This window comes from Mauremys mutica, chromosome 12 (genome assembly GCF_020497125.1).
Source record: "Mauremys mutica isolate MM-2020 ecotype Southern chromosome 12, ASM2049712v1, whole genome shotgun sequence".
NCBI lineage: Eukaryota > Metazoa > Chordata > Testudines > Geoemydidae > Mauremys > Mauremys mutica.
Window position 1 is genome coordinate 12,636,423 of NC_059083.1, and position 27,763 is coordinate 12,664,185.

General features: G+C 58.0%; 2 protein-coding genes and 2 non-coding genes across 7 annotated transcripts; 2 read left to right on the forward strand and 2 right to left on the reverse strand.

The window, feature by feature from the left end:
• Positions 1-52: 52 nt before the first annotated feature.
• Positions 53-12,851, reverse strand: LOC123346273 (zinc finger protein 345-like). 3 transcript variants are annotated; one of them, XM_044983588.1, is made up of 5 exons: positions 12,741-12,851; positions 7,268-7,381; positions 4,692-4,763; positions 3,183-3,299; positions 53-2,707 (listed from the first exon to the last, which is right to left on the reverse strand). In XM_044983588.1, the coding sequence occupies exons 2-5, from the start codon at positions 7,299-7,301 to the stop codon at positions 381-383; spliced, it is 2,550 nt and encodes an 849-aa protein (XP_044839523.1). In that variant the 5' UTR covers positions 7,302-7,381; positions 12,741-12,851; the 3' UTR covers positions 53-380. The 3 variants fall into 3 exon arrangements, with proteins under 3 accessions (XP_044839523.1, XP_044839524.1, XP_044839522.1); XM_044983589.1 differs by lacking the exon at positions 12,741-12,851 and adding an exon at positions 9,329-9,474 and having other exon boundaries at positions 4,692-4,760; XM_044983587.1 differs by lacking the exon at positions 12,741-12,851 and adding an exon at positions 9,329-9,474.
• A 4,086-nt stretch (positions 12,852-16,937) lies between these two features.
• Positions 16,938-17,025, reverse strand: TRNAY-GUA. The gene is given in 2 exon segments: positions 16,938-16,973; positions 16,989-17,025. It is a non-coding gene; the product is annotated as a tRNA-Tyr (tRNA).
• Positions 17,026-18,574: 1,549 nt separating this feature from the next.
• Positions 18,575-18,662, forward strand: TRNAY-GUA. Its single transcript is given in 2 exon segments — positions 18,575-18,611; positions 18,627-18,662. It is a non-coding gene; the product is annotated as a tRNA-Tyr (tRNA).
• A 1,986-nt stretch (positions 18,663-20,648) lies between these two features.
• On the forward strand, positions 20,649-27,533 carry LOC123346287 (RING finger protein 39-like). Of its 2 annotated transcripts, none has more exons than XM_044983619.1 (3): positions 20,649-20,989; positions 26,189-26,211; positions 27,269-27,533. In XM_044983619.1, the coding sequence occupies exons 1-3, from the start codon at positions 20,654-20,656 to the stop codon at positions 27,270-27,272; spliced, it is 363 nt and encodes a 120-aa protein (XP_044839554.1). In that variant the 5' UTR covers positions 20,649-20,653; the 3' UTR covers positions 27,273-27,533. The 2 variants fall into 2 exon arrangements, with proteins under 2 accessions (XP_044839554.1, XP_044839555.1); XM_044983620.1 differs by having other exon boundaries at positions 26,189-26,240; positions 27,269-27,526.
• Positions 27,534-27,763: the final 230 nt, after the last annotated feature.

The window sequence follows — 27,763 nt, forward strand, 5'->3', positions numbered from 1 at the left end:
GTGCTCAATTCACCCCCTCCCCTGCTAATTCTCATCCCCCCGATACCTTCCCAATACTCAAGTGACCTCCTCCCCTCTGGTTCCCATCCCCCTCGGGCGTGGGATCCGGGGGTGAGCCTGGTGCTCTCGGGGGTGACACATCCTCAGGCCAGCGGGACAGGGAACGGGTGGGTGCGGGCGTGCTGGGAGACCACCTCTCGTTGGTCAGGACATATCCCTGCCAGGTGGGGCGGCTGGGTTAGCGCCCGACAGCTGCCAGGAGCACCCACTGTCTGTCCCCGCCCTGCCAGGCTAGAGAGGATGGCCTGCTGCCTGTCCCCCGTTCTGGGAAGGGGGCCACTGGCCCCAGTAAACAGCTCCAGAGAAGGATGGGAGGCTGGTTAGGAAGTGGGTGGCAGCTGGGGCCAGGCCTCCTGGGGCAGGGCGGACGCCCAGCCTGAGCTGCCATCCCCCAGCCGCCACGGGGTGGGAGCCACGTCTGGGGCAGGGAAGGCTTTCATGCCCCATCCCCGCAGCCCCCCGGCAGTGTGGGGGAAGGGCACGGCTGCTGCTGTGGCATCCTCCGCCCAGGCCGGGGGCTGGCTGCTCCTCCTCTCCCCTTCCCCCCACCAGGTTGGCAGGAGGGAGAGGGCAGCCTCGGCGGCGGCGGTGGCAGGGCCTCTCTGTGGTTTGGCCGGGCCAGAGGGGGTGGAGTCTTTCTCTGCCTCAGCCCCGCCCCCTCCCTTAAAGGGCCGGTGTTGGGTGGCGGTGGCGGCGTGGGCCCGCTGGTGGCGGTTGCGGTGGGAGCTGCGGCTGAAGGCCTTGCCGCAGTCGGGGCACTTGTACGGCTTCTCGCCCGTGTGGACGCGCCGGTGCCGCTCCAGGTGGGAGATGAAGCCGAAGCTCTTGCCGCAGACGCCGCAGGGGTAGGGCTTTTCGCCCCGGTGGGCCCGCTGGTGGGCCAGCAGCTGGGCCCCCGCCGCGAACCGCTTCCCGCAGTCTTTGCAGCGGTGGGGCCGGCCGCTGGAGTGGACCCGCTGGTGCTGGGCCAGGGTGGAGCTGACGGCAAAGGCCTTGCCGCACTCGTCGCATTTGTAGGGCCGCTCGCCGGTGTGGACGCGCCGGTGCCGCTCCAGGTGGGAGCTGACGCTGAAGCCTTTCCCACAGTCCCCGCACTCGTAGGGCCGCTCGCCGGTGTGGATGCGCCGGTGCCGCTCCAGGTGGGAACTCCAAGCGAAGCCCTTCCCGCAGTCCCCGCACTGGAAAGGCTTCCCGGCCGCGTGGGATTTCTGGTGCTTGGCCAGCGCCGCCGGCTCGCCGTAGCCCTTCCCGCACTCGGGGCAGCGGTGCGGCTTGTCGCCGGCGTGGACGCGCTGGTGCCGGTCCAGATGGGAGCTGACGCTGAAGGCCTTCCCGCAGTCGTCGCAGCGGTACGGCCGCTCCCCGGTGTGGATGCGCCGGTGCTTGATGAGGGCCGAGCACCAGCCGAAGCATTTGCCGCACTCGCCGCACTGGAAGGGCCGCTCGCCGGTGTGAATCCGCTGGTGCTTCACCAGCGAGGAGCTCTGTCCGAAGCCCTTCCCGCACTCGGGGCACTTGTGGGGCTTATCTGCGCAGCCCGAAGGCGCCGGGACAGGCTCCGGTACGGCGGCCGGCGGCGGCATGCGCCGGCGCCCGCAGTCGGCACACTTGGTGGGATCCCTCCCGCTGCCGGCAGGTGCGGCCTGGAGCTGGGCCACGGTGGCGGCGCTGAGGTGGTAGCTCTTCCCGCAGTCGGCGCATTTCCGCGGCTTCTCCCCGGTGTGGACGCGCCGGTGCCGGTAGAGGTGGGAGCTGCGGCTGAAGCTCTTTCCGCAGTCGTCACACTGGAAGGGCCGCTCCCCGGTGTGGACACGCCGGTGCCGCTCCAGGTGGGAGGTGAAGCCGAAGGCTTTGCCGCACTCGGGGCACTGGAAAGGTTTTTCCCCCCGGTGCTTCCGCTGGTGGGCCAGGAGGGCGGCGCCCAGCCCGAAAGCTTTGCCGCAGTCCTGGCACCGGTGGGGCTTGTCGGCGGCGTGGACCCGGCGGTGCTGGGTCAGGGTGGAGCTGACGGTGAAGCGCTTGCCGCACTCCTCGCACTTGTAGGGCCGCTCGCCGGTGTGGACGCGCCGGTGCCGCTCCAGGTGGGAGCTGACGCTGAAGCCTTTCCCGCAGTCCCCGCACTCGTAGGGCCGCTCGCCGGTGTGGATGCGCCGGTGCCGCTCCAGGTGGGAGCTCCAGTTGAAGCCCTTCCCGCAATCCCCGCACTGGAAGGGCTTCCCGGCCGCGTGGGACTTCTGGTGCCGGGCCAGCGCCGCCGGCTCGCCGAAGCTCTTCTCGCATTCGGGGCACTTGTGGGGCTTGTCGTTGGCGTGGAGGCGCTGGTGCCGGATCAGGTTGGAGCGCTGGCTGAAGGTCTTCCCGCATTCGGCGCAGCGGAACGCCTTGTCCACCCCCGCAGGCACCGGCGGCTGCTTGAGGACTCCTGTCTGGCCTGCAGGTGTGTCCTGATTCTTCCCCTCCACGTTCTGCAGTTTCCCATCCGGCCCTGCGCTGGGATTCTCCACTTCCTCTTTGTCCGGTGATGTCTCCTGCAGCTCTGTTTTCCCAGGAGATCCCGGTGGCTGCTCCTCCTCTTCCTCTTCCTCTTCCTCTTCCTCCTCTTCTTCCTCCTCCTCCTCCTCCTCCTCTTCACTCGCTGACCCTTCGCCTGCAGGGAAAGAGAATCCAGATGTGAGTCACGAGGGAGGAGGGTCTCCCCACTGAAGCATGTTGTACCGGGGGTGAAATGATGCTAAACCTAAGGATGTGAAAGGAATCGTCGTCATTCCCTGTACTGGGGGTGCAAGAGAAACTGAGAGATCAGGGCCCCGTTGTGCCGGGCGCTGCACAGACACAGCAAGAGACAGTCCCTGCCCCAGCTGAGATCAGGTCCCTATTGTGCCAGGCGCTGCACAGACACACAGGGAGAGACAGGCCCTGCCCCAGCTGAGATCAGGGCCCCATTGTGCTGGGCACTGCACAGACACACAGGGAGAGACAGGCCCTGCCCCAGCTGAGATCAGGGCGCCGCCGTGCCGGGCGTTGCACAGACACACAGCGAGAGACAATCCCTGCCCCTAAAAGCTCACAGTCTAAATATTTCACTCATATATGGTTTTCTCCTGGGCTTTACTCCTGCTCACCTGGGCTGCTGCTTCTCGGGATCTCCCTGTCCTCAGAGGCCTGGAGATCTGGGACCCACGGTTCTTCCCCTCGTTCCATCCAGGAGAGCAGGTCAGGCTTAGAAATCGGAAATCCCGCTGGCAGGAGGAGAGAAGAGGACAGGTTAAGTGTTGATGGGATACTAATCAGGCCGGGCTGATTGTTTTACAGAAGCGCATAGAGGCTGTAACTGAGATCAGGGCCCCGTTGTGCCGGGTGCTGCACAGACACAGAGGGAGAGACATGAATTGACTCCAGCACATGGTCTGTGATTAAGAAAGGGGCTGGACCAGAGGTCCCCAATGCGGTGCCCACGGGCGCCATGGCACCTGCCGTGGCATCTATGTGCGCCCGCCTACTGGCCGCTGGAAAAGCAGCCGCCGAGAAGCAGCAACGTCAAGAAGTGCTGCTGCCGACATGCCGCTGATTTTCGGCGGCGACGCCTCTTGACGACGCTACTTCTCGGCGGCATTTCGGTGGCGACGCTTGTTGGCGTTGCTGCATTTCGGCAGCTGCTTGTCCGGCGGCCACGCTCCTCGGTGGCTAGTCGTCCGGCGCCCGCCACACTGAAAAGGTTGAGGACCGCTGGGCTGGATCATCTCCACGACATGCATTTGACACCCCGTCCTAGGTAGACAGATCAGAAAGACAAACCCAGTATCTTTCCCCTAACTCCCTTTCAAAGCCCAAGGCGGTGGATTGTCATTGTGGGCCCAAATCCCGCGGGATCTGGACACAGGAATCTGTCAGGGTTTTTCGGAAATTCCAGCCTGAATTATTCAGCTGGGCGAATGCCTTCCCCACGGAAGCCCCATAGCCAACAGATCAAGTACAAAATCCCATTGGCTTCAAGTAGCAAGTCCTATTTCTGGGACAACCACAACCTGGCATCCCTTACAGGGACCTGGGTGGGCACAGGGTGGCTGGGTGAGTAACAGATGTTTTGGTTCACCAGCCGTTCCAAAGAAATTGAGGGGGGGAAAACAGTGTTTCGGGTGGACCCAAAAATGATTTCCTTTTTTTTTTAAATATTGGGGAAACCAAAAAGGTAAAAACCCCATTGATTTGGGGCCGGACCCAACATTTCCTTTTGACAAAACACCAACCGTTGTGTTTGGATTTTGACCGTTCTGGAACGGTTTTTCCTGGCTCGTTGGTTCACTTAAAGCAAAGGAGACGTTTGAAACAAAATGTCCCCTCGAAGCGGGAAAATTGAACTGTTTCGTTTGAGAAAAGGTTGAAACGCTTCAATTTTCCAGCATTTTTTTTAGAGTTTTATTCGACCGCAACAGGCACCAATTCGCACAACGCTTCAGGGTCGCTGCTGCTGTAGTTTTCGTCCACAAAAAGGTTCCTCCAAAACATTTAATCCACCTCTGCTCGGGGCTTCCAGTCTTCCTTGAGAGGTGGCTCAAATAGGGCCCCCCCCTCTCCTGAGTCACTAACGGCTTTTGCAAATCTCTCGTCGCTTCCAACTCGCCAGGACTTACCCGACACCAGCTCCCTGCGGTGGGATTCGGCCATCGCGGTGATCCGCGGCATGCTGATGGCCATCTCTTCTGCTAACAAGAAACGGATGAGACGGCGATTAGATGCACCGCAGGCCGGGACAGTCTTGCCTGGGACAACCACCAGCCCAGCTCCCCCTCCCTTAGCAAAAGCAGCGCAAGGCGAAAGACGACAGATCAACAGTGCAAGGTCTGCTCCATAACCATTGACTTCCATTGACTTCAGATCTCTCTTACGGGGCTCCCTGTTGCCACAGTATCTGAGTTCCTTTCAGTGTCTAATTAGGCTTTGGGAGAATTCAATTTTTATTTCGGTCTCATTTGGATGGAGAACATCCATGTTTATTTTTAAGCTTTTTTTAAAATCATCATCAATTTCAGTGCTCACGGTTGTGGGAAATTATGAGGGGCGACCCCCAAGAATAATTCTCTAATGACAGTAGACAGTGCGATTCAGAAAGTTAAAGCTTTATAATGGTTAACACACAAATGGTCAACCTCCCATCAGATCTCGCTCTAGGAATTATTTTGGGGCAGTTCTCTGGCCTGTATTAGCCAGGAGGTCAGACAAAATGGATACAGTGGTCCCGTCTGGGCTAGGAATTTACGAAGTAAATTGCCTTAAATGAAACTCTGCTAAGTTCTCCAGCAGCATTTTCCTTGTTTTGTCCAGCCATGAATTTTGACAATTATCACTGGAAATACTCTGTTTGCCAGAAGCTGGAAATGGGCGACAAAGGATGGATCACTTGATGATTCCCTGTTCTGTTCATTTCCTCTGGGGCTCCTGGCACTGGCCACTGTCAGAGGACAGGACACTGGGCTAGATGGACCTTTGGTCTGACCCAGTGTGGCCGTTCTTACATTCTTATGAAATAGTTTTTCCTTGCTTTGTGCATGTGTGATGAAATTGATGTTTCCCGACATTCACCAATAGCAGTCGAATCCTGTCTGTAACATATTGTCCTCTATCTAGGTAAAGCCCTGCCAAATTCACAGTCCATTTTCGTAAATTTCATAGCATTTTAAAAATCTTGAACGTCACGGTTTCAGATATTGAAATCTTAAATTTCACGGTGCTGTAACAAAACATGAACGGGTATTTAAAAACGGCAAAATCTAAACACGCAAACCCCTTAAGACTCAGCGTTTCTCAAACTCGGGGTCCCAATCTAAAAGGGGGTCGCAAATCTATTGTAGGGGGGTCACGGTGTTGCCACCCTCATCTCTGTGCTGCTTTCAGAGCTGGGCGGCCGGAGAGCGGCAGCTGCTGGCCGGGTGCCCAGCTCTGAAGACAGCGCTGCCGCCAGCAGCAGCACAGAAGTCAGGGTGGCAGTACCGTGACCTCCCTACGATAGCTTTTCAACCCCCTTTTGGGTTGGGACCCCCAGTTTGAGAAATGTTGTGTACTTTTGTATACTTTTACCCTATAGTATAGAGTAAAAGCACACCAAAGGCCAGATTTCATGGTCTGTGACGCGTTTTTCATGGCCGTGAATTTGGTAAGGCCCTAAATAAAGGCAGAGCTGTTATCTCCATGTTACAGACCAGAACCTGAGGCCCAGAAACACTAAGGGTGCATCTACACAGTAAGCGACAGTCTGCAGCGCTGAGTCCCAGAGCCCAGGCTGACAGACTCCACTCCAGCGCTGAAAACAGCCATGTAGACGTTCAGGTCGGAGCTCGGGCTCTAAAGCTAAGAGATGGGGGCGGGCTGTCATTGGCCGTGTAGCTGTTCCCTAAGTGATTTACCCAAGATCACGCACACACAGAGCAGGGAATTGAAGGCTGGTCTCCCCCACCCGACACGAAGACCCTCACCACTGCACCAGACTTGCTCAAACAGCAAGCGCTCACGGCGTGTCTACATTACACCGTCAATCTGGATCCTAGCTTGCGAACAGGGTGTTTCCAAGTCCGCGCTTGAGCGTCTGCACTGCATTGTAAATCTGGGCTTATAACTGCTAGCCCCGGGTCTCACAGCCAGGGCAATGCGTCCGCACTGCACTCGGGTCTGCGGCTTGAGCTGGGTCCACACTGCAAAACGACAGCGCTTGGACCTGAGCCACAGCGGGACTTGGCCTCTCACCCATCTAAGTCCCGAGGGCTAGCCGACCCGAGTCAGAATGATTTGTGTGCAGACAGAAGAGGGGCTTGGGCTGAAACCAGAGTCAGAGCCCAGGCTGAATGCACAGTGTAGACACACCCTAAAAGAGCACCGCAAGGGAAAGATCTCTGGCTTGGATTCTCCAGGTGCAGAGACAAGGGAAAATCTGTAAGGAGGCAGGGCTGGGAAAAACTGAGCAGATATTTGCTAGCCAGAGGTGCAAACCTACTAGCCACTGTGAAGGACAAGTACCTACAGGGAGGTTAGCAACTTGACTGTTTCTGAATGTCCCTCAGGGAGAAAAGGGGTGTGTGGTGTGGAAAACAGTCTCTCTCTCTCTATCTCTCATGAGATCTCTAGGGGCTGATCTTCTCCCTGCAAAAATCCAAGGCGCTCACGTTCCTTCAGGCCTATCAGACAAACCACTAAGCGAGGGAGAGTGAATCCTTACCCAGAGATATCAGCGTCTCATAATTCTCCTGCATGGCGTCCCTGCGGAGGGCTCTCCACCAGCCCGCTGCACCCTGCAGAGAGGCGCAGGCTCCTCATGGAAAGCCACCAGCTCCTGGGGAAAAAAAGCACCCCCCCATTCAGTACCAGCTGCTTCCTGGAAAATCCCACCAGCTCAGGGTGGGAGGCTGGCTCCTCTGCTCTGGAATCTGGCGGTGGTTCCTGAAATCAGCAATTCCCCAGTTTTGGGGGGGACTAGGGCTCCATCCCAACTCGAGCTGGGTGGCCAGCAGAATTTCCATTCCTAGGGAAATCCTGGGATTTTGAAATTGGCTTTCATTCCGCAAGGAGAAAAATGTCCAAAGGTCCTGTTAAAAAAACAAAACAAAAACTGCCCTCTGTCGGGGCAACCAAAATGTTTTATTTCAATAAACCTGCAAAGTTTCATTTTGATTTGGGCTTTTTTAAATGGTACGTTCGATTGTACTTTATAATAGAACAGAAAACAAAATAAACTTGGGGAAAAATTCAGTGCTTCCGAAATGAAATTTTTGCAGAAATCGATATGTTCCTGCAGGATGTTTTGATGTCGAAGAAATGGCATTTTCTGGTGGGAAAATGTTCTCTTGGAAATTGTTTTGGAATCACTCTGTTCCCACCCTCCAGCTCTGGGATGTCGAACCCAGGAGAACACGAGGTGGGGTTTCTGTCTCCCTCTAGTGGCTGCACCGTGCAACAGCCAATGCCACAGTGTACCCAAGGTTAACAGCGTGTGCTTATTTGTCTCCCTCTAATGACTGCACCGTGCAACAGCCAATGCCTCAAACAGTATTTATTGCAGGCTAACAACAGGTGATTTTGCCCCATCCCCCTTACTAGCTTCACCGTGTCCGCCACAGATTATGAGCTACAGAAACTGGGTCTTTAGGTTTATGCCGTCAGATCCAGCCGTCCAGACTTCAATCCTTGTAATATTATATGCGCATTTTTATACAGCGTGGAAGGATGACCGACATAAGTCGATGGTTGGGAAGGGATCAAACTCCGAATCCTTCAGGACTTACACTAACCCCTGGCTAGGAGGATTAGGGAGGGACCTCAATCCACCATTGTCTGCTAGGCCAGTAGTTCTCAGCTGATGATCTGGAGATCTCTGGGGCTTCGCAGACTATGTTTAAGGAGTCCGCCATAGGAGTCGTTACCATAGGCCACTGGTTCTCAACCTGTGCTCCGCAGACCCCTTGGGGTCCGCAGACTACGTCCAAGATTTCCAAAGGGATCCACACCTGCATTCGAAATTTTGTAGGGGTCCGCAAATGAAGGAAAGGGTCGAGAACCCACTGCGCTAGGCGGTTTTCTGGAGCGGCTGACGCCGCCATAAAGGCCCCTGCTCCGGCTCAGCCTGGCAGTTCCTTGTCTGTTCCTTGCTGGACGTTTTTAGGACCCCAACACGGACAACGCCGGGTCTCTTTCTTCCCGCGCAGACCCGGCCCCTCCCAGCAGGACTAAACCCACTGGGGACCCCGTGCCGAGGAACAGTGTCTCCGAGCTGAACGCTAGGACAGGGCCCAATCAAAGGGGCTGTTGTGGGGGGGGGGGATTTTCCCTGACACTGTCCCCCCAAAGCAGCACGTCCCCTCCCCCCAGATTGGGCCGGGGGCAGGAACTGGCTTTTCCTCTCTCCGCTCCACAGCTTGTCACCAGGAAAGTCACGTCTGCCCAGGGTGATGCCAATTAGGGTGACCAGGCAGCAAATGTGAAAAATCAGGACGGGGGTGGGGGGTAACAGGAGCCTATATAAGAAAAAGACCCCAAAATCGGGACTATCCCTATGAAATCGGGAGATCTGGTCACCCTAATGCCAATGGACCGGGGCAGATTTGGTGGGCGGGGGCTGGGAGCCTCTTGCCCCCTTTCTGACTCCGCCCCCCGTTCCTGTCCCCCCCATTTTCTGTCTCCTTCCCCCTCTGCCTGGGAGACTTGGCCTCTGATTCCTGGGCGGGTTTGCTCCCCCCCCCCTTTCCTGCCCGGCCCCAGCGCTTCCCCCAGGTCTCCCCATCACCTGCAGGCTCCGGCTCAGGGGCTGGTGCGGGCAGAGCCCGGGGCCGGTTCCTGCCCCCGGAGAAAGTGCCCCCCCCCCAGGGCTGGGCGCGGAGGGGGCTTGGATCCAGGTCTCCCCCCGGCCGATCAGCAGCGGCTCAAGCCCCGGCTGGCTCCCGGAACTGCAGCTGCATCCGTCTCGCCCAGGAAACTCAACCCCCGGAGGTAGCAGCGAGTGCAAGGAAGAAACGCAGCAGCCCGTGCAATCAGCAGGGCCCTCTAGTGGGGACAGCCAAGGGGGGGCCCCCCCCGCCCGCCCCCAGGCTCCCCAACCCCGGGGACAGAGCTGCCAGCCAGGCAGGTGCCTGGAGCTTTCCCCGCACGACCGGATCTTTCAGGAGCCACGAAGCTTCAGTTCCTGGAAACTCCAGGGCCATCCTGGGCCATCCCACCCCGCAGCCTCCCCCGGGGCCCCGTCGCCCCCCGGCCGCGCAGAGCCATCGGGGGCAAAGGGCAGTGGCTCCCCCTGGGGTCCCGGCCGCAGCCCGGGCGAAGAGAGATCCAAGCGCAGGCGGCATCACGCCGGCAAATCTTTGGGCCTTCGCTCAAGGGCTTCGCCCGCCCGGAGGTTCCCGCCTCCCCCGAACGGCCGGGAGAAGTCAGGGTCCAGGGCCTGCTTGGGGGGCGCTGGCATCAGACTCGCTGGGGCCCAGGGCAGGGAGCCGAACCCCCACCGCCTGGGGCCAGGGCCGGGTTTACAATGGCGCCAGTGGTGCCATGGAGCCGGGCCATGCTCTGAAGGGGGCCCAGCCGGCTCTGCTTGCACTGGGCCCCGAGACCCACTTGCTCCCGCTCCCATTTTCTCCTCTCAGCCGGCCAGCCAAGGGCTCCTCTCCGCTCCCTGGCCTCACCCGCCGGCTCCTATCTGCCCCCTGGGCAGTCTCTGTTTCCCACCGCCTGTGGGGCCCCACCTGTCTCCCCAGAGCTGAGCCACCTGGGAGTGGTGCAGAAGCCTGGTCAGGCTCGGGCAGTTGCGGGGGAGCAGTGTGGGGGGCTTGGCTGGGCCCCTCCAGGCAAGTGGGTCCCGAGGGAGCCTGGCTGGGGCAGGCTCTGGCCTGGCTGATCTCACCACTCCCAAGGGGCCAGAGCGATTCCCGGCCCCGGGACCGGCCCTGGCTGCCCTGCCGGCTCAGCCCAGCAGACACAGTCACCTCCTAGCAGGGCTGGTGTGTGCGGCTGGGAGGCAGGGCGTGGGGGAGGGGGTGTCTGGCAGGGTGCTGGGTTGTGAGCGGGGGGGGGGAAGATCTGTGCGCAGGGGCGGCTCTAGGTATTTTGCCGCCCCAAGCACTCGGTGGCTTGCCTGCGGGAGGTCCCCGGTCCCGCGGATTTGGCGGCAGCCTGCGGGAGGTCCGCCGAAGCCGCGGGACCAGCGGACCCTCCACAGGCATGCTGCCAGCTTGGCGTGCTGGTGCCTGGAGCCGCCCCTGTCTCTGCGTGTCGGGGCACTAGGGTGTGGAGGTTCTGGGGGGGGGCGCTGGGCAGTTGTGGTGAGGCAGTGGAGGGGGGGTGCTGGGCAGGGGTGGGGTGATATGCAGGGTGCTGTGCATTTGTGAGAGGGTCTGAGGGCAATGCTGGGCATAGTGGGCCTGGGGGGGCTCTGACCATGGGGTAGACAGGGGGGCGGTGTTGGGTGGGGGGGCTGTGTGCCGTAGCATGGGCCTACCTCCAAGGGCAAGGGGCACACCAGCAGCACAGGGCCGGGCGGGCCACCGAATTCCAGCTGAGGCCTCCCAAGTGCGGAGCAGAGCAGGACAATGACCTCCCATGTCTTACATAGATACAACACTCCTGTTAATACACCCCAGAAGGATATTAGCCTTCCTCACAGCTGCAGTCACATTGTTGGCTCCTATTGAATTTGCGATCCACTAGAACCCCCAGCTCCTTTTCAGCAGTACGGCTGCCTAGCCAGTTAGTCCCCACTTTGTAGCTGTGCATTTGATTTTTCCTTCCTAAGTGAAGCATTTTGCACTGGTCTTTATTGAATTTCATCTTCCTGATTTCAGGCCAATTCTCCCATTTGTCAAGGTCCTGTGTTTTAAAACAGGTTTAAAACAAACAAAAGGCAGTATTACTTCACACAACGCACAGTTAACCTGTGGAACTCCTTGCCAGAGGATGTTGTGAAGGCCAAGACTATAACAGGGTTCAAAAGAGAACTAGATAAGTTCATGGAGGATAGGTCCATCAATGGCTATTAGCCACAATGGGCAGGGATGGTGTCCCTCGCCTCTGTTTGCCAGAAGCTGGGAATGGACCACAGGGGATGCATCACTTGATGATCCCCTGTTTTGGTCATTCCCTCTGGGGCACCTGGCATTGGCCACTGTTAGAAGACAGGACACTGGGCTTTCGTCTGACCCAGTGTGGCCGTGCTTATGTTAATATAATATAATTAATTATAATTATAATTAATATAAATGAACAGAATGTTTTTATTGGCCTGAAACAATTTTTCCATTCAGCAGGAAATGTTGACATTTTTTGGTTGTTTTCATTTCAAAACAGAAACAAATTTCAAAATCACGGCATTTCCCCTGAAACATTGGGTTTCCACTCAGCTTATTCATCAGCCAGCCCCTTCCATTGCATTATGCACTGCAGCCATGAGGGGGTGCCACTTTCACATGTATTCACCAGCGTATCACAGAGATGAACGAATTTGGGGAGAAATTGGGACGGAAATCCCCCCCCCCTGCCAACCACGGCTCAAGCTGGGCTCTGGGTTTGGGTCAGTTCTGATGGGCTCTGATCAGCATATGAGAGATTCCTTTTATAAGAAATCCCACAGCATGGGTTATCACCGTTGTATGAACCTACAGTCATTAGCAATGTGGCACCGACCTCTGCCACTCCAGCTAAAGGCTGGGCTCCGTTAGGCGGTAGTAGTGATAGGCTGTTATCCTGCATGTGTAGCCATCACTAGCGGAGAGGGATGCGGCACAAGTGTGTTTTTGACAATGTCTTACACTGGAAATTCTGTCTGGTGTACCCATCGTCCCTGTTTCTCCCTCCCCCACCTGCAGAATCACTTGGAAGAAAGTCAGAACACTTGGCCTGGCATTGAACCATTACTCTGACAGGAATGGTGAGGCCCGGTACCTGGTGAATAACGTCTGGGCCAGGGTCAGTGAAGTGGAGAGGAACCGGGACGTTCTGGGCCATCCTGTGCGACTCTCAGAGCGAGGGAAATCCTCCGTTGAGCTGTTTTACGAGGCTCTGAGAGATGCGAGGCCTTCGCCCTCTTATACAACACAGTGCTGCCCCATTCTCTGGGTCTCTGACGTGCTCCCTCGTCCTGCTCTCTGAGCACCCCAGGGAGGTCAGGCAGCGCCATTATCCAGAAGTGAAACAGAGAGGCTTAAGTGACTTACCCAAGGTCATCTGTGGCAGAGCAGGAATTGAACCCACATCCCCAAACGTAACTGTAAACGGAATGATCATCGCACGGGGGTGTTTCCAATGGGGTCCTGCTGGGATTGGTTCTTGGGCCTACTCTAAATTTAAGACTTTTACCAATGACCTGGAGGAAAACATAGATCCGGTTTACAGATGACACAAACATTGGGGGTACGGTAGATGATGAAGAGGAGAGATCACTGACACGGCGTGATTTGGTAGACTGGGCCCAAGCAAACAACATCTATTTTAATACAGCTAAATGTCAACATCTAGAAACAGGGATGCAGGCCGTACCTACAGGATGGGGGACTCTAACCCGGGAAGCAGGGACTGAAAAAGAGAAAGGGGTCGTGGCAAATAACCAGTTGAACACAAGCTCCCAGTGCGACACTATGGCCAAAAGGGATAATGTGATCCTAGGATGTGTGAACAAGGAGATCTTGAGTAGAGTTCTATCTCCAGCGCTGGGAGGGGAGTGGGATCTACTGGTTGGAGCAGGGGGCAGGGGCAGGGCTGGGAGCCAGGACTCCTGGGCTCTGTATCTAGCTCGGGGAAGGAGAGGTGGGGTGGGAGGGGCTAGGAGGCAAGACTCCTGGGTCAGATTCCCAGCGCTGTCATTCAATTAACATCTCAGTTTCCCCATCCTGAGCCCGTCCCTCCCTGGTAGGGCTGCACTGTACTAATTGGCTTAATGAGCATTTGTAAAACTATGGGCGATCCCGAGATTAAAAGGTCCCACAGCAGCGCAAGGTGTTATTATTATTAATCAGCATAATTGCTCCCTGAACCGCATGAGCGTCTGGGGCGTGGGACACCTGGCAGCCCGGGAGGCGAAGCCAGGATGGAGAACGTGCAGTCCCGAGCCGGAGACACGGCCCTGTGACCGCAGCCAGGGCCGTCCCGGTCTGTCGGGCCCATCGTTCCGGTTCCTCTAGGGCTCCATTGATTTCCTCTGGACCCTTGCGGCGGAAGATGGCGCTGGGCGGGGAAGGAGGCTGAAGAGAATAAAAACCACCTGATGCTCAAGTGGGAACGAGGCCAGATGGCCCCAGGCCTGCTATTGTTAGAAGGAGGCTTGGGCTAATTTACGTGTTTAGGGTCCAGTGCGTGGATCGTTCAGTATTTTTGGTCAAGGTCCAAATTTTTGGGTCGAGGTGCAGGCAAGGGCCAGGCCTCAGCGAAAATAATACAAAAATAACAACAAAAATGGTGCTAATGGTAAATAAAAAGATGTTGCCGTCCGTTCTAAAGCGTCTGACGGTCTGGACTTGCCTCACGGGCTGCCTACTGAGTACCCCCGGTCAAGTGTTATGTGTGTTACAGTAGCGCTTAGACCAGGCCACGCGTCGGGAGTGGGGTCTAGTGGTTGGGGGGCTGGGAGTCAGGACTTGGGGTTCTATCCTCAGGGCACTGCACGGACCCTGACTGAGATCGGCGTTGCCGCTGGGCTGGCATTGCATGGACCCCAACTGAGATCAGGGTCCCAGTTGAGCCAGGCTCTACATGGACCCCCAACTGAGATCAGGGTCCCAGTTGGGCCAGGCATTACACGGACCCCAACCAAGATTGGGATCCCCGTTGGGCTAAGTGCTGCACAGATCTTGGCTGAAATCAGCAGCCCCCCCAACCTTTTGTTTTCATCACACAAAAAACAAATTAACCCCCCCAAAAACCAATAACAACAACAAAAAACCCACAACTTTTTAGCCCCGCTAAAAAAATGTTTTTAGTTGCTGAAAAGCTAAACAACGGTTGGCATTTGGGTTTTCAATGTAGACGTTCCCATGAAATCAGACATTTCCCTCCTGTGTGGCAAACCGCCCCCCTTCGCCCCACCCCCGTTTTCAAACCCTGTGCAGCAGACCTGACCCTGCTCTCACGTATGACCAGAGGGGAAAGTAAGCCGGTACCGGCAAGAGCCAGTACACAGCCGACCGTACCGGCAGGGGACAGCTTCCGCAGTCCAGCAATTTAAAAGGGCCCTGGACTTCCGGCAGTGGCTGGAGCCCCTGGCCCTTTAAATTGCCGCCAGAGCCCCACTACCAGAGCCCTGGAGTAGCAGCAGCGGCCGGGAGCCCCAGGACTCCGGTGGCAATTTAAAGGGCCTGGGGATTTAAAGGCCCCCCCCCTTCTGCCAGAGGCCCCACCCCTTCTGGTCGAGCCCCCTCCCTTGCTCAGGACCCCGGCCCTGCATACCAGGAAGTCCCTTAAGTTACTTTCACCTCCGCGTATGACCTGGCATTGCTCCTGATGGCAAACGGGCAAGCCAGGGGAAGACTGCGCACCCTTCTGGAGCGGGGAGCCAGCCAGCGGGCCTTGGTCTCGGGGCAGGGTCTGATTTGTCACTCTGCTACTTCACTGAGATGGGCTCAGTCTTCGGGTCGCTCCCTGATGCAAACTGGGTGTAGAGCCGCAGATGGCAGGGAGGGTGAGCAGACCAGATAGCAAATGTGACAAATCGGGACACTTTTGGGGCAGGGGGAGGGTAGTTGTGTATATAAAACAAAGCCCCTAATATCGGGACAGTCCTGATAATGTCGGGATGCCAGGTCATGGGGAGGCGGGGGGAATCTCCTCAGAGCAGGGCAAAGAGGGGTGGGGATGGGTCCCAGGCAGGGGTCCCCTCCAGACTGGTGGCCGAGGGCTGGTCACGTCTGAAAGCCGCTCTGTGTGTTTTTCCTGGCCCTGCCCCAGGGGTCGGTCAGGAGGAAGAATTCAAGGAACGCGCGGGGAGCTGGCACTGCCGGAATGGAATGTCCTGGGCCAGACGCCCCCGCGCCCTTCGTCACCCTCCGGGACTGATTACGAAATCGGCCCTGGCACCGCCTAGCGTGTTACAACATCCCTGCTGGATGCCTGGCGCAGGGTGCTGCTAATGAGGAATGACAGGGTTGGGTCGAGGGGGTGCTGGCTCTATTCTGGCCCCAGGGCCGGGCGACTGGCTGGCTGGCAGGGGGACTGGGGGAGATGGGATGGGGGTCTTTCCCCTCTAGGGGGCGCTGGCTCTATCTGTATCAGCAAATGTGTGTGTGTTGCTGTCTCGCACGCTCATGTGCACACACACTGACACAATCACTGCAGGTGTCTTTGTGTGTATTGTGGTCGCTGTGTGTGTCATTGTGTCTGTGCCAGCATGTCTATGTGTAGTGCCAGATCTATGTGTGTGAGTGCGAATGTCTGTGCATTACTGTGTGTGTGTGTGTGTGTGTGCGTTGCTGCCTGAGTGTGTATTGGCTGATCCGTGCCCAGTGTGTGTGGCTAGTGGGCTCTGTCTCTCTGCGGGAATGTAGGTTTGTGTGTGTGCCAGCGTGGCTGCATATTGCCATCTCTGTGCCAACGTGTGTTGCTATTTGTGTGTGTGTGTTGCTCTGTGTTTTTGTGTATGTGCATTGCTCTGTGTGTGTCAGTGTGTGCATTGCTCTGTGTGCGTGTGTCAGTGTGTGCATTGCTGTGTGTGTCAGTGTGTGTGTGTCAGTGTATGCATTAATGTGTGTCAGTGTGTGCATTGCTCTGTGTGTGTCAGTGTGTGTGTCAGTGTATGCATTAATGTGTGTGTCAGTCTGTGCATTGCTCTGTGTGTGTCAATGTGTGTATTGCTCTGTGTGTCAGTGTGTTTGTGTGTCAGTGTATGCGTTGCTCTGTGTGTGCCAGTGTGTGCATTGCTGTGTATGTATTGCTCTGTGTATGTGTCAGTGTGTCTCTCAGTGTGTGCGTTGCTTTGTGTGTATGTGTGTCAGTGTGTGCATTGCTGTGTGTGTCACTGTGTGCACTGCTCTGTGTGTGTCAGTTTGTGCGTTGCTCTCTGTGTGTCACTGTGTGTTTGTCAGTATATGCGTTACTGTGTGTGTCACTGTGTGCGTTGCTCTGTGTGTGTATTGCTCTGTGTGTCAGTGTGTGCGTTACTCTCTGTGTATGTCAGTGGGTGCACGGTCCGTGTGTGTGAGTGAGTATTGCCACCTCTGTGCGTTGCTGTATCGGTGTGTGTGGCAGCGACACCGGATGTGTTACCATCGCTCTGCCGGCGTCTGCTCATTCGCTGCTCCGGCTCTGGCGCGGTGCACGTACGGCTCTGCCTGTGTTTGCATCCAACTCCCCCTTCCTCAGCCCCCCGCTTCCCGCTGGAGTCCGGGTCACCCCGCAGCCACTTCACCAAAATAAAAACCCCGCTCTCCTCCGAGCCGGAATCGAACCAGCGACCTAAAGATGACTCCGGCAGCGCCCTACAGTCCTCCGCTCTACCAGCTGAGCTATCGGAGGGAGGTGCCTGGGGCCCTGAGTCACGCCTCTTAGTGGTGACGCCCGGCAGGGCTGCCCAGGAGAGGATGTGTCTGGGGCCAAGGTGCAGATCAGAAGGGGCAGCTGGGTGTGTGTGTCACCATCTGTTTCTCTCTCTCATCCGGTTTGTCTCCTTCCCTCTATTTCCTCTGCCCTACGCTCTCTAGGGTGACCAGGGAGCAAGTGCAAAAAATCAGGACACTTTTTTTCAGTGTGTTTGTGTGTGTGTGTGTGTGTGGTGGGGGTGGGGTGGGGTGGGGTGGGGTGGGGGGTTAGGGTGACCAGATGTCCCGATTTTATAGGGACAGTCCCGATTTTTGGGTCTCTCTTATATAGGCTCCTATTACCCCCCCCACCCCCTGTCCCCTGTCCCGATTTCTCACATTTGCTGTCTGGTCACCCTACGGGGGGTATAGTTGCAAATATAAGACAAAGCCCCTGATACGGAGACGTCTGGGCACCCTACTCTTGTTCTGCCTGTTTCAATCTCTCTTTCACCACCTGCTGCCTGCTGAGGGACCGGACACCTTTTCGACCTTGCTTTGCAATCTGGCTGCATCGGGTGCATCCGTCAGGAGGTGGAGTTGTGGGGACTGGATGCGGTGCGCCCGGTGTGTTGAGTTCATCCTTGCGGTGGGGGCGTTTTCCATTGCAGACCCCTCAATCATTTCAAATAAAGGGGCAGGGACCCCTTTGGAAATCTTAGACACCATCCACAGGCAGCAGCTTGGAAACCACCGTTCTATGGTCATGACAACCGTCCGCGGAGCCCTTAGACGTTACCGGGGTCCGCAGAGGACAGGTTGAAAATGGATCATGTCTAAATCGTGTCACTGGGTGTGTGTTAGACGGGATTCAATGGGGAAGGAAGGTGTTTGTTTGCCACATCTTGATCTGGGAAATATGTTATTTTTATACAATCAGAGGACAACGGGAAGGGACCTCGACAGGTCATCTAGTCCGGTCCCCTGCACTCAAGGCAGGACTAAGTATTATCTAGACCATCCCTGACAGGGGTTTGTCCAACCTGCTCTTAAAAATCTCCAGTGATGGAGATTCCACAGCCTCCCTAGGCAATTTATTCCAGCGCTTAACCACCCTGACAGTTAGGAAGTTTTTCCTAATGTCCAACCTAAACCTCCCTTGCTGCAATTTAAGCCCATTGCTTCTTGTCCTGTCCTCAGAGGTTAATGAGAACAATTTATCTCCCTCCTCCTTGTAACAACCATTTATGTACTTGAAAACGGTGATCATTTTTTTTCTTTTTCTCTGCCTCTTTCCATCTTCCCTGCCTGCACCTGGCCACTCCAGTACCTTGCATCAAACCCTCTGTAGCTCAGTGGGTCTTTCTCTTTCACCAGCCTTCTGTGTCGGCCTCTATGTCCCGCACGGGACGGAGGGAAGAAAGCGAGACAGATGAGGAGGAAGAGGAGCAGGATCTGAACAAAAAGCCAGTCAGAGACAAGAAGTTAGTACCAAGGTAGACCGGCAGACACCCCTAAGAAGAGTGACATCAACAACAATACCTATTCCTTCGATAGCTCAGCTGGTAGAGCGGAGGACTGTAGAATGCTAACAGAGTCATCCTTAGGTCGCTGGTTCGATTCCGGCTCGAAGGAAGGTGCTTTTTCCTGCCTGTTTCGAATACGATATCATCTAATGGGATCGGGGGAGGGCAATGGCCCCTCTGCCAAAGGATGGGTGTGTTTCTCTTCCCACAGCTCCCTGCTTTCTGGACGCCTGCCAAGTCACTCCCTCCACTTCAGGTGCTTGTGTTAGATGGGAAGATCGTTGCTGTCTGTGCAGCGCCTGGCACAACGGCGCCCTGATCTCAGCTGGGGCAGGGACTGTCTCTCGCTGTGTGTCTGTGCAGCACCTGGCACAATGGGGCCCTGATCTCAGCTTGGGCAGGGACTGTCTCTCGCTGTGTGTCTGTTCAGTGCCCGGCACAACGGGGCCCTGATCTCAGCTGGGGCAGGGATTGTCTCTCACTGTGTGTCTGTGCAGCGCCTGGCACAACGGGGCCCTGATCTCAGCTGGGGCAGGGACTGTCTCTCCCTGTGTGTCTGTGCAGCGCCCGGCACAACAGGGCCCTGATCTCAGGTGAAATAGCAGCTGGCCCTAATAGGGACAAAATTAGGGTAATAACCTATCTGTCTGTGCAGCTTTAAAATTTGTTTCCCAAGACTGGATTATGAAGAACAGACAATGGTTGGAGCAAGGAGGCCGATGTCAGGACAGCTGGGTTTTATTCCCAGCTGTGGCAGGAGAGTGGGGGTCTCGTGACTGGAGCTGGGGGGGGGGGGCTGGGTGTCAGGACTCCTGGGTTCTATCCCCAGTTCTAGCAGGGACAAGCTGGTCTAGAGCATGGTGGCAGATGGAAGTCAGGACTCTTGGGTTCTACTTCCTCTCCTCACTGTTTAACAAGCAGCTAGACATCTGTGACTCAGTTTCTCCTTCGGTACAGTGGGGCAAACGCTCCCCTCCCTCTCGGGGAATGTCATTAACAAGCGTCTGCAGAGAGCAGGTGCCTTTCACAAGCTCTGCCTCGCTGGCAAGCTTTGATGTGTCGCTTCCTCTCCAGGGTTGGCTGGCGCTTGCTGGATTCTCCCCAGCTCTTTGCCCGGCACGGCATTTCCTGGCCTGGAGGCTTGGCCTTTCACTAGTTATAGTGGTGACCTCTGGGTTCTTTGTCCTGCCTGTGCCCCTGACGCCCATTGTACATGTGGGCCAGGCCTAGCCCGTCCCCAAGATCAGAGCAGCGCCTCCCCATTACGCAGGGCAGCATCATGGGAAGCCTCTTTTCACCGGGGAAACTGAGGCACCGGAACGTGACTAAAGTCACACAGCGAGTTAGCGGCACAGCCGCAGATAGAACCCGGGAGTCCTGACTCCCAACCCCCTGCCAGTTCTATTCCACTAGATCGCACTCCCTTCTCGGGGCTGGGGACAGAACCCAGGACTCCTGACTGCCAGCCCTGCCTCCGCTCCAACTCGCTAAACCCCACCCCTCCCCCAGAGGTGGGCACAAAACCCAGGAGTCCTGGCTCCCAGTCATCTGCCGGTGGGCGTCTCGTGGCTAGGGCTGGTGGGGGAGCTGGGTGTCAGGACTCCTGGGTTCTATCCCCAGTTCTAGCAGGGACAAGCTGGTCTAGTGGTTAGAGCATGATGACAGATTGGAGTCAGGACCCTTGGGTTCTACTTCCCCTCCTCACTGTTTACCAAGCATCTAGGCACCCGTGACTCAGTTTTTCATCTATCCCACTAGATCTCACGCTCTTCTCAGGGCTGGGCACAGAACCCAGGAGTCCTGACTCCCAGCCTCCCTGCTCTAACCCACTAGACCCCCCTCCCCGAGTCGGGGAGTAAACCCAAGAATCCTGGCTCCCAACCCCCCCGAGATCACAAGACCTTTGCAGAACCAGTCAAACCCACATGCTACCTGTGCCGCATTCCTGCCAGGGAGAGAAGCTGGCGGAGTGGAAGAACCAGACAGTTACGCAAGGGGATGTTTACCTGGAGCCTCTCCAGCCCCTGGGGGATGCTCCTCCCTCTCCGCCCACGCCCTGCATAAAGGGGAAGGAATTGCCTGAGCAAAGAGAAAGGAGCCATGGAAGGCCGGGGACCAGTGGCAGAGTTGCAGCGCTCCATCATCTGCCCTATCTGCAGGGGTCCCTTCAAGGACCCTGTGCTGCTGGACTGTGACCACAGCTACTGCCGAGCCTGCATCACGGGCCAGTGGGAGCGGGAGGGGGCGGGGGTGCTGTCCTGCCCCCAGTGCCAGCAGGTCTTCGAGCGGCGCAGTCTGCGCACCCACGTCAAACTGGCCGTGGAGGTCAAGATTGCCCAGAACCTCAACGCCAAGACGGCCCAGGAGGCCCTGGTGGCCAAGCCCCGCCGGCGGCGCGGCGGCTGGATCCCGGTGTCGGTCATGCCAGAGGGGCAGGTAGGTGGCTGGTTAACCCGCGGGATGCCCTGCTGCAGGAGTCTAATCTGTGCACGGGAGGGTGGCCTGGGAGACAAAGCACCGGGCTGGGCCACAGGACCCCTGGGCTCTTTTTCTGGCTGTGCCAGTGACTTTGGGCACTTCACTCTCCCGAGCCTCAGTTTCCCCAGCTCTAAAATGGAGCTAATGATCCTGACCTCCTTTGCGAAGTGCTTTGAACTCTGAAGATGAAAAGCACACGCGCGAGGGGTTATTATGGTTATAATGTAGGCTCCAGCGTAGCTCTCGTTGCTGGGGAGCGGAGCGCCTACCTGTCGTGCATGACGCAACTCACTGACACATCTGTCACCGGCTGTGCATTCTCCCAGCCACGCCCCCCCCCCCCCCCCAGGGGAGATGCTTGTGCAGGGGAGTGCCTTGTTTTGGTAGGGTTGTTTTGTTGTTTTCTTGAATAATACAGGCATGGAGAGCCTGGGGGACCTAGGGATGGGGGGTAAGAGGGGTCCACAGAGATGCTGCTATGAAGGGTGGGGGGAGAATGGGAGAGTCTGGCATGGGGGAGGGGGGACGCAGAACTCCCGGTGTGGGCGGGGGGAGGCTGGGAGGAGACATGATTCATTGATTCCAAGGTCAGAAGGGGTCATTGTGATCATCTGGTCTGAGCTTCCGTAGAGCAGAACTACCCCCCCCCAGAGTGGCTCCCGGTCTGGGGGGCAGGGAGGGGAGAACGGGGAGGGGCACACAGCACCTTTGCCATGGTGGGGGGAGAAGGGAAGTGAGGGGAAAATTGGAAGCCCTTGGAATGGGGGGCAGGGAGAAGGGGGTGCCAAGAACTCCCGTTTGGGGGGGGAGATGGGAAGCATCTGGTATGGGGACACACAGAGCTCCTCTCATGTGGGGGCAGATTGGGGGCATAAAAGCCCTTGCCACGGGGGTGGGAAATGGGGGAACAGGTGCCCCCAGAGCCACCGGTCTGGAGGGGACACAACTGGGAACCTTGCTATGGGGAGAGGGAGCCTGGAGCTCCCCTCCTTGGGGGTTGCTGACATGGAAGAAGGGGAGGCACCCAGAGACCCTGGGAGGGGGGAACACAGAGAGTTTGAGGTGGGAGACTCGGAGCCCCTGCGTGGGGCCTGAGCCGGGTGCAACAAGCCAACGCCGGGGATTGAACCACGAACCCTGGGGGGGCTAAACACAGGAGCTGCTATCGCTGGGTCCCCCGTGAGGCCTGTAACAGTCACCGGCCCGGGCAGCAAGGGGGCTCCCTCCCACGCTGAGCAGTGGGGCTGGGTTTTAAGGCACCCTGGCTCCAGCTCGTGACCCTCCTCCAGTTCCCCCCATCCCCGTGCTGTGGTTCTGCCTGGAGGCCTCACCCCCCTGCGTTACGCCAGGCGCTGCACAAAGCAAATAGCAGCTCCCAGGTTCCCAGGCCGGTCTTGCGCTGTGAGGTGCACTGGGTGTGTGTGTGGGGGGAGGTTTTGACAGCTCCCTCGGAGGCACCCACCACATGACCAGTAACGGACGCTGAATGGGCCCCGTTGGTCTGCTGTGGATGGCGGGGAGCCGGGATACCGGGCTAGATGGGCCCCCTGTGATAGGCCGATTCCCATGCAGGGTGTCCATTATGTGGCGGGCAGGCTGGAAAGGTTATGGGTCTGTTATTTCAGTGCTGCCTACACGCAGGACCCCTTTAACTGCCTCCCACGGTAGCCCAGCACCCATCCCGGTCCCTATTTTACTGGTGGGGAAACAGAAATATAGTCAGGGAGGCCTGACCCATCCAAGATCCCGACTGCCCCGCCCGACCCCCTTCATTTCTAACCCAGTGGCTCTCAACCCGGGGTACGCCGAGGTCTTCCAGGGGGTACCTCAGCTCCTCTAGCCATAAGCCTAGTTTTACAACAGGCTGCATAAAAAACAGCAGAGACGTCAGGCCAAACTCAGGTTTCAGACAGACAGTGTCGGGTTTATCCTGCTCTATAGACTATGCACTGAAATGGAAGCACCAGATTTCGATTCCCCTCGGTTGCCTTGGGAATGCTCTGGTACCAAGGAGAACATCAGCCCTCACAGGGGCTGGGACACTTGTATTTTCAGGTCTGATTTTGTGAGCAGGTGGTTTTGAAGCGAGGGGAGACCTGGGGGCAGGCCAGACAAATCGGCCTCCTGAAAGGGGGACAGTAGCCTGGAGAGGTTGAGAGCCGCTGGGCTGGTGCAAAAGGGTCTAGCTGTGGTTTCCATTTGGGTACTGGGGCTCCTCCCACTAAGCCATCCAGCCTTAAAGGTCATGGGGGAAAGCACCAGCCCATCACAATGGGACAGTGCCACCATTAGACTCCCCTGCCTCCCCAGAGCTGGGGAGAGAACCCAGGAGTCCTGGCTCCCTGCCCCCACTCATTCCAACCCACTAACCCCTGCTCCTCTCCCAGAGCTGCGGATAGAACCCAGGAGTCCTGGCTCCCTGCCCCCCCCCCCTCATTCCAACCCATTAACCCCTGCTCCTCTCCCAGAGCTGCGGATAGAACCCAGGAGTCCTGGCTCCCTGCCCCCCCCCCCCCATTCCAACCCATTACCCCCGGCTCCTCTCCCAGAGCTGCGGATAGAACCCAGGAGTCCTGGCTCCCTGCCCCCCCCCCTCATTCCAACCCACTAACCCCTGCTCCTCTCCCAGAGCTGGGGATAAAACCCAGGAGTCCTGGCTCCCAGCCCCCCCTCACTGCAAGCACTTGACTGCACATGCAGCTGGGCTCGGTGCCCAGGTGCTGTTTACTTGGCGGTGGCAGCGGGCCAGGCCAAGGCGTGGAATGTAAACACAGGCTGCGCCCTGGGGCCCTGTCCTCGTGAATGAGTCAGCAGCCCCCGGGGCATGTGGAAATCCTGTCACCAGCCACCGCGACCCGCCCGCGGAACTGTCCCGGCTAGTCCCACCGCATCCTTCCCCGGCTCATCACAGCCCTTGGCGCGCCGCACGCACGAGCCGTGCCAGCCCCACTCACCCTCTTGGAATTTACGAGCCGGCCACGTCAATCTCTCCTCCTGGCACCAGCCCACCCGGGCACGCCAGCCTCAACCCCGTGCCGTGGGCAGCTTGGGCTGGGCCCGGCCAAGCCAGCGCCTCTTGCCCAGCCACGCTTTCTCCTCGCCCCCTTCCCCTGCGGGGTCCTTTCCCTTCCATCTGCTTCCTGACCCTGTTCCGGGGCACGGAGCCTGATGGACCCACCACCACACACTGCTCCCACCTGGGTCTATGGTGGCCAGACAGCAAGTGTGACAAATCAGGACGGGGGTAGGGGGTAATGGGCGCCTATAGACGACAAAGCCCCCATGGGTGGTTAGCCCCCCTGGCCCCTCCCCTCCCACCCAAGGCCCCACCCCTACCCCACCATTTCTGGCCCCCCTTGACTACTGGATCCCCCCTCCGCTGCGGCCGGAGGAGCCTGCCCCGTGCCCTGGCCCGGCTGCCCCGAGCCCTGGCCCGCCGGCTGGTCTGCCATAGTCGCTGGCCGGCCTGACCCCTGGCCCAAATCCCTGGCCACTGGCCAGATCCTCTGGCTGCTGGCTGGCCTGGGCTGCCCCTGGCCATCCCTGGCTGCTGGCTGGCCTGAGCCGCCCCCGGACACTGGCCATCCCTGGCTGCTGGCTGGCCTGGGCCGCCCCGGACACTGGCCATCCCTGGCTGCTGGCTGGCCTGAGCCGCCCCGGACACTGGCTATCCCTGGCTGCCGGCTGGCCTGGGCCGCCCCTGGACACTGGCCATCCCTGGCTGCCGGCTGGCCTGGGCCGCCCCTGGACACTGGCTATCCCTGGCTGCCGGCTGGCCTGGGCCGCCCCTGGACACTGGCCATCCCTGGCTGCCGGCTGGCCTGAGCCGCCCCGGACACTGGCCATCCCTGGCTGCCGGCTGGCCTGAGCCGCCCCGGACACTGGCCATCCCTGGCTGCCGGCTGGCCTGAGCCGCCCCGGACACTGGCCATCCCTGGCTGCCGGCTGGCCTGAGCCGCCCCTGGACACTGGCCATCCCTGGCTGCCGGCTGGCCTGGGCCGCCCCTGGACACTGGCCATCCCTGGCTGCTGGCTGGCCTGGGCCGCCCCTGGACACTGGCCATCCCTGGCTGCTGGCTGGCCTGGGCCGCCCCTGGACACTGGCCAGATCCCCTAGCTGCCGGCTGGCCTGAGCTGCCCCTGGACACTGGCCATCCCTGGCTGCCGGCTGGCCTGGGCCGCCCCTGGACACTGGCCATCCCTGGCTGCCGGCTGGCCTGAGCCGCCCCTGGACACTGGCCATCCCTGGCTGCCGGCTGGCCTGGGCCGCCCCGGACACTGGCCATCCCTGGCTGCCGGCTGGCCTGAGCCGCCCCGGACACTGGCCATCCCTGGCTGCTGGCTGGCCTGGGCCGCCCCTGGACACTGGCCATCCCTGGCTGCCGGCTGGCCTGGGCCGCCCCTGGACACTGGCCATCCCTGGCTGCCGGCTGGCCTGAGCCGCCCCTGGACACTGGCCATCCCTGGCTGCTGGCTGGCCTGGGCCGCCCCTAGACACTGGCCATCCCTGGCTGCTGGCTGGCCCGGGCCGCGAGCCAGCCAAGTACTGAGCTTCAAGTTTCCGACCCAAGCTGAGCCCCCAGCAGCTACAGGAGAGAGCAGCCATTTTAGCACTTTTGAAGAGTTAAAAAAAAAATTGTTACGGGTTGAGTGGAAACCAAAAGTTTTTGAAATGTTTGGTGAAGGGAAAAGTGTGGGGGGGGGAATCATTCTGAGGCGAGCAAAACATTGTGTTTCAATTCTGACCCTTTAAAAACTATTTTTGAATTTTATTAAAAATAAAAGGAAAGAAACTTAAGAAGCGACAAGTTGTTTCCTACCAAAAAATTTAAACATTTAGATTTTTGGGCGGGGGAGGATTTTTTTTTCTAAAATAAACAGCTCGGCTAAACTGACACAAATTTTGTGGGGGAAATTGCTTGTTTTTCTTTCAAAACGAACAATTCGGCAAAGTTGACATGAATTTTGACTTTAGTTTCCAAAATGGAGAATTTGGCAAAACAGATGCAAATCCATGACACAGTAGTTTACCAAATCTGCATTTTTTTTACCCAAAAAAGTTTCTACTGAAAAATATCCCCCAGCTCTGTCCAACAGCTCGTCCCGTGGCCCGTACCCTGAGTCTAATGACGTCTCTCTCTGTCTTCTCTCCACCAGGGTGTCGGGAAAATCTGCAGATAGTGAGTGCCCCTTTCTTCTCCTGCATGGTGTAAGTTGACGGGCACAGGGCCTGGCACGGATGGCACTATCACCGGCCACCATTCACCTGCCCCCAAGGCCCCGATCTATGATTTCCCCCAGGTGTGAGCATGGCAGAGAGGAATGGCCACAATCCAAGTGCCAGCTCCACGGGGGGACGTCTGGCCCTTGAGAATAGGGCATGGAGCTTAATAGGGGAGGCGACACCAACAGCTGATGGTCCCAGGGTCAGTGATGGAGTGTGGGGAGAGTGGCACAAGAAATGCCTGTGCTGCGGCGAGTGGGACAGAAGCGCAGTAGGGGGCGCTTTCCTCTCCCATTCAGTGCACACCCCAATTCCCCAGTGTAGCACTAGGGGGCGCCCTGATGCCATTGGGCCATAAAGCCGCTCAGGGTTATTAAAGCTGCTTTCCCCTCAAAGCCGGACCACTGATACTGAATTCCAGCCGGTTTAATTCCACCGCCATAAATTCTCCCAGCTGTTGCCGTTCCATACAAGATCCTTCTGCGCTCCCTGTCCTAACTTTCTGCGCTGCTCTTAACCAGTGGCAGCGCCCCCACCCCAGAAGTAGCTGCATCTCACCTCTAAGGGAGCGATCCCCGTGGATTGTCACGATGCAGCTACCTCCCACCCCAGAAGTAGCTGCATCTCAGCTCTAAGGAGCGATCCCCATGGATTGTCACGGTGCAGCTACCTCCCACCCCAGAAGTAGCTGCATCTTAGCTCTGGGTGGGTGATCGCTGTGGAGAGTCATGGTGCAGCTACCTCCCACCCCAGAGATGGCTGCATCTCCGTGCTGGTGAATGACCCCAAGGAAGCATTTCCGGGTGGCTGTTCTCACCCACCGACCCACCCAGGCGTGGCTGCATCTCAGCCCTGGGTGAACGATCCCTGTGCAGTGTTGCTGTGGGGCTGTTCCCCAACTGCTCCACCCAAGAGGTGGCTGCATCTCAGCATTGGGCAAGTGCCCGTAGCATAACAAGCCTATAGATCCCTTTGGGGTGATTATCATCCATACCCTCCCTCTCTCTCTGCAGCTAACGTGACACCGGACCCTCCCCAAACCGTCCACTCTGACGCGAGCCTCTCGGACAATATCAGGACCGTCCACCTGGGCCTTGGAGAGCAGCCCTGGCTCCCAGACAACGTGCTCCGGAGCCATGCCAGGCGGCCAGGGTGTCTCCTCCAGCCACATGCAGCAGAGCTCGGGCACGGCACATACAGTGATCCCCTGCGGATAGGACTCAGCCCTGCGCCCGCAGGGGTCCCCCTCCGGAGAACAGGGACAATCTGAATGTCGATGGACCAGCCCTGGGGACAGACGCAGAAATGGCTCCCCCTAAGAACAAAAGTGGGACCCACTGGCCCATCTTACAGAGCACAGCTAGGAAGAACCGTCTGGGCTAATGATCAGAGCCGGTGCCCCATGTCCCATTCCCCTCCCCGAGCCAGCTAGTTTCCCTGTCCTGGGCCAGATCGGATCCCGGGACAAGATTAGAGCCAATGGCCCATAGAGGGGAAAGGTTCCATGT

Excerpts from the sequence above, each read along its gene's own strand:
- LOC123346273 (XM_044983588.1), bottom strand. The coding sequence starts at position 7,301 with ATGCAGGAGAATTATGAGACGCTGATATCTCTGG. Across the intron at positions 4,764-7,267 it reads TGAGACGCTGATATCTCTGG|CAGAAGAGATGGCCATCAGC; the intron begins GTAAGGATTCAC and ends GTTTCTTGTTAG. Across the intron at positions 2,708-3,182 it reads CCCGAGAAGCAGCAGCCCAG|GCGAAGGGTCAGCGAGTGAA; the intron begins GTGAGCAGGAGT and ends CTTTCCCTGCAG.
- LOC123346287 (XM_044983619.1), top strand. The coding sequence starts at position 20,654 with ATGGAAGGCCGGGGACCAGTGGCAGAGTTGCAGCGCTCCATCATCTGC. Across the intron at positions 20,990-26,188 it reads CGGTCATGCCAGAGGGGCAG|GGTGTCGGGAAAATCTGCAG; the intron begins GTAGGTGGCTGG and ends TCTCTCCACCAG.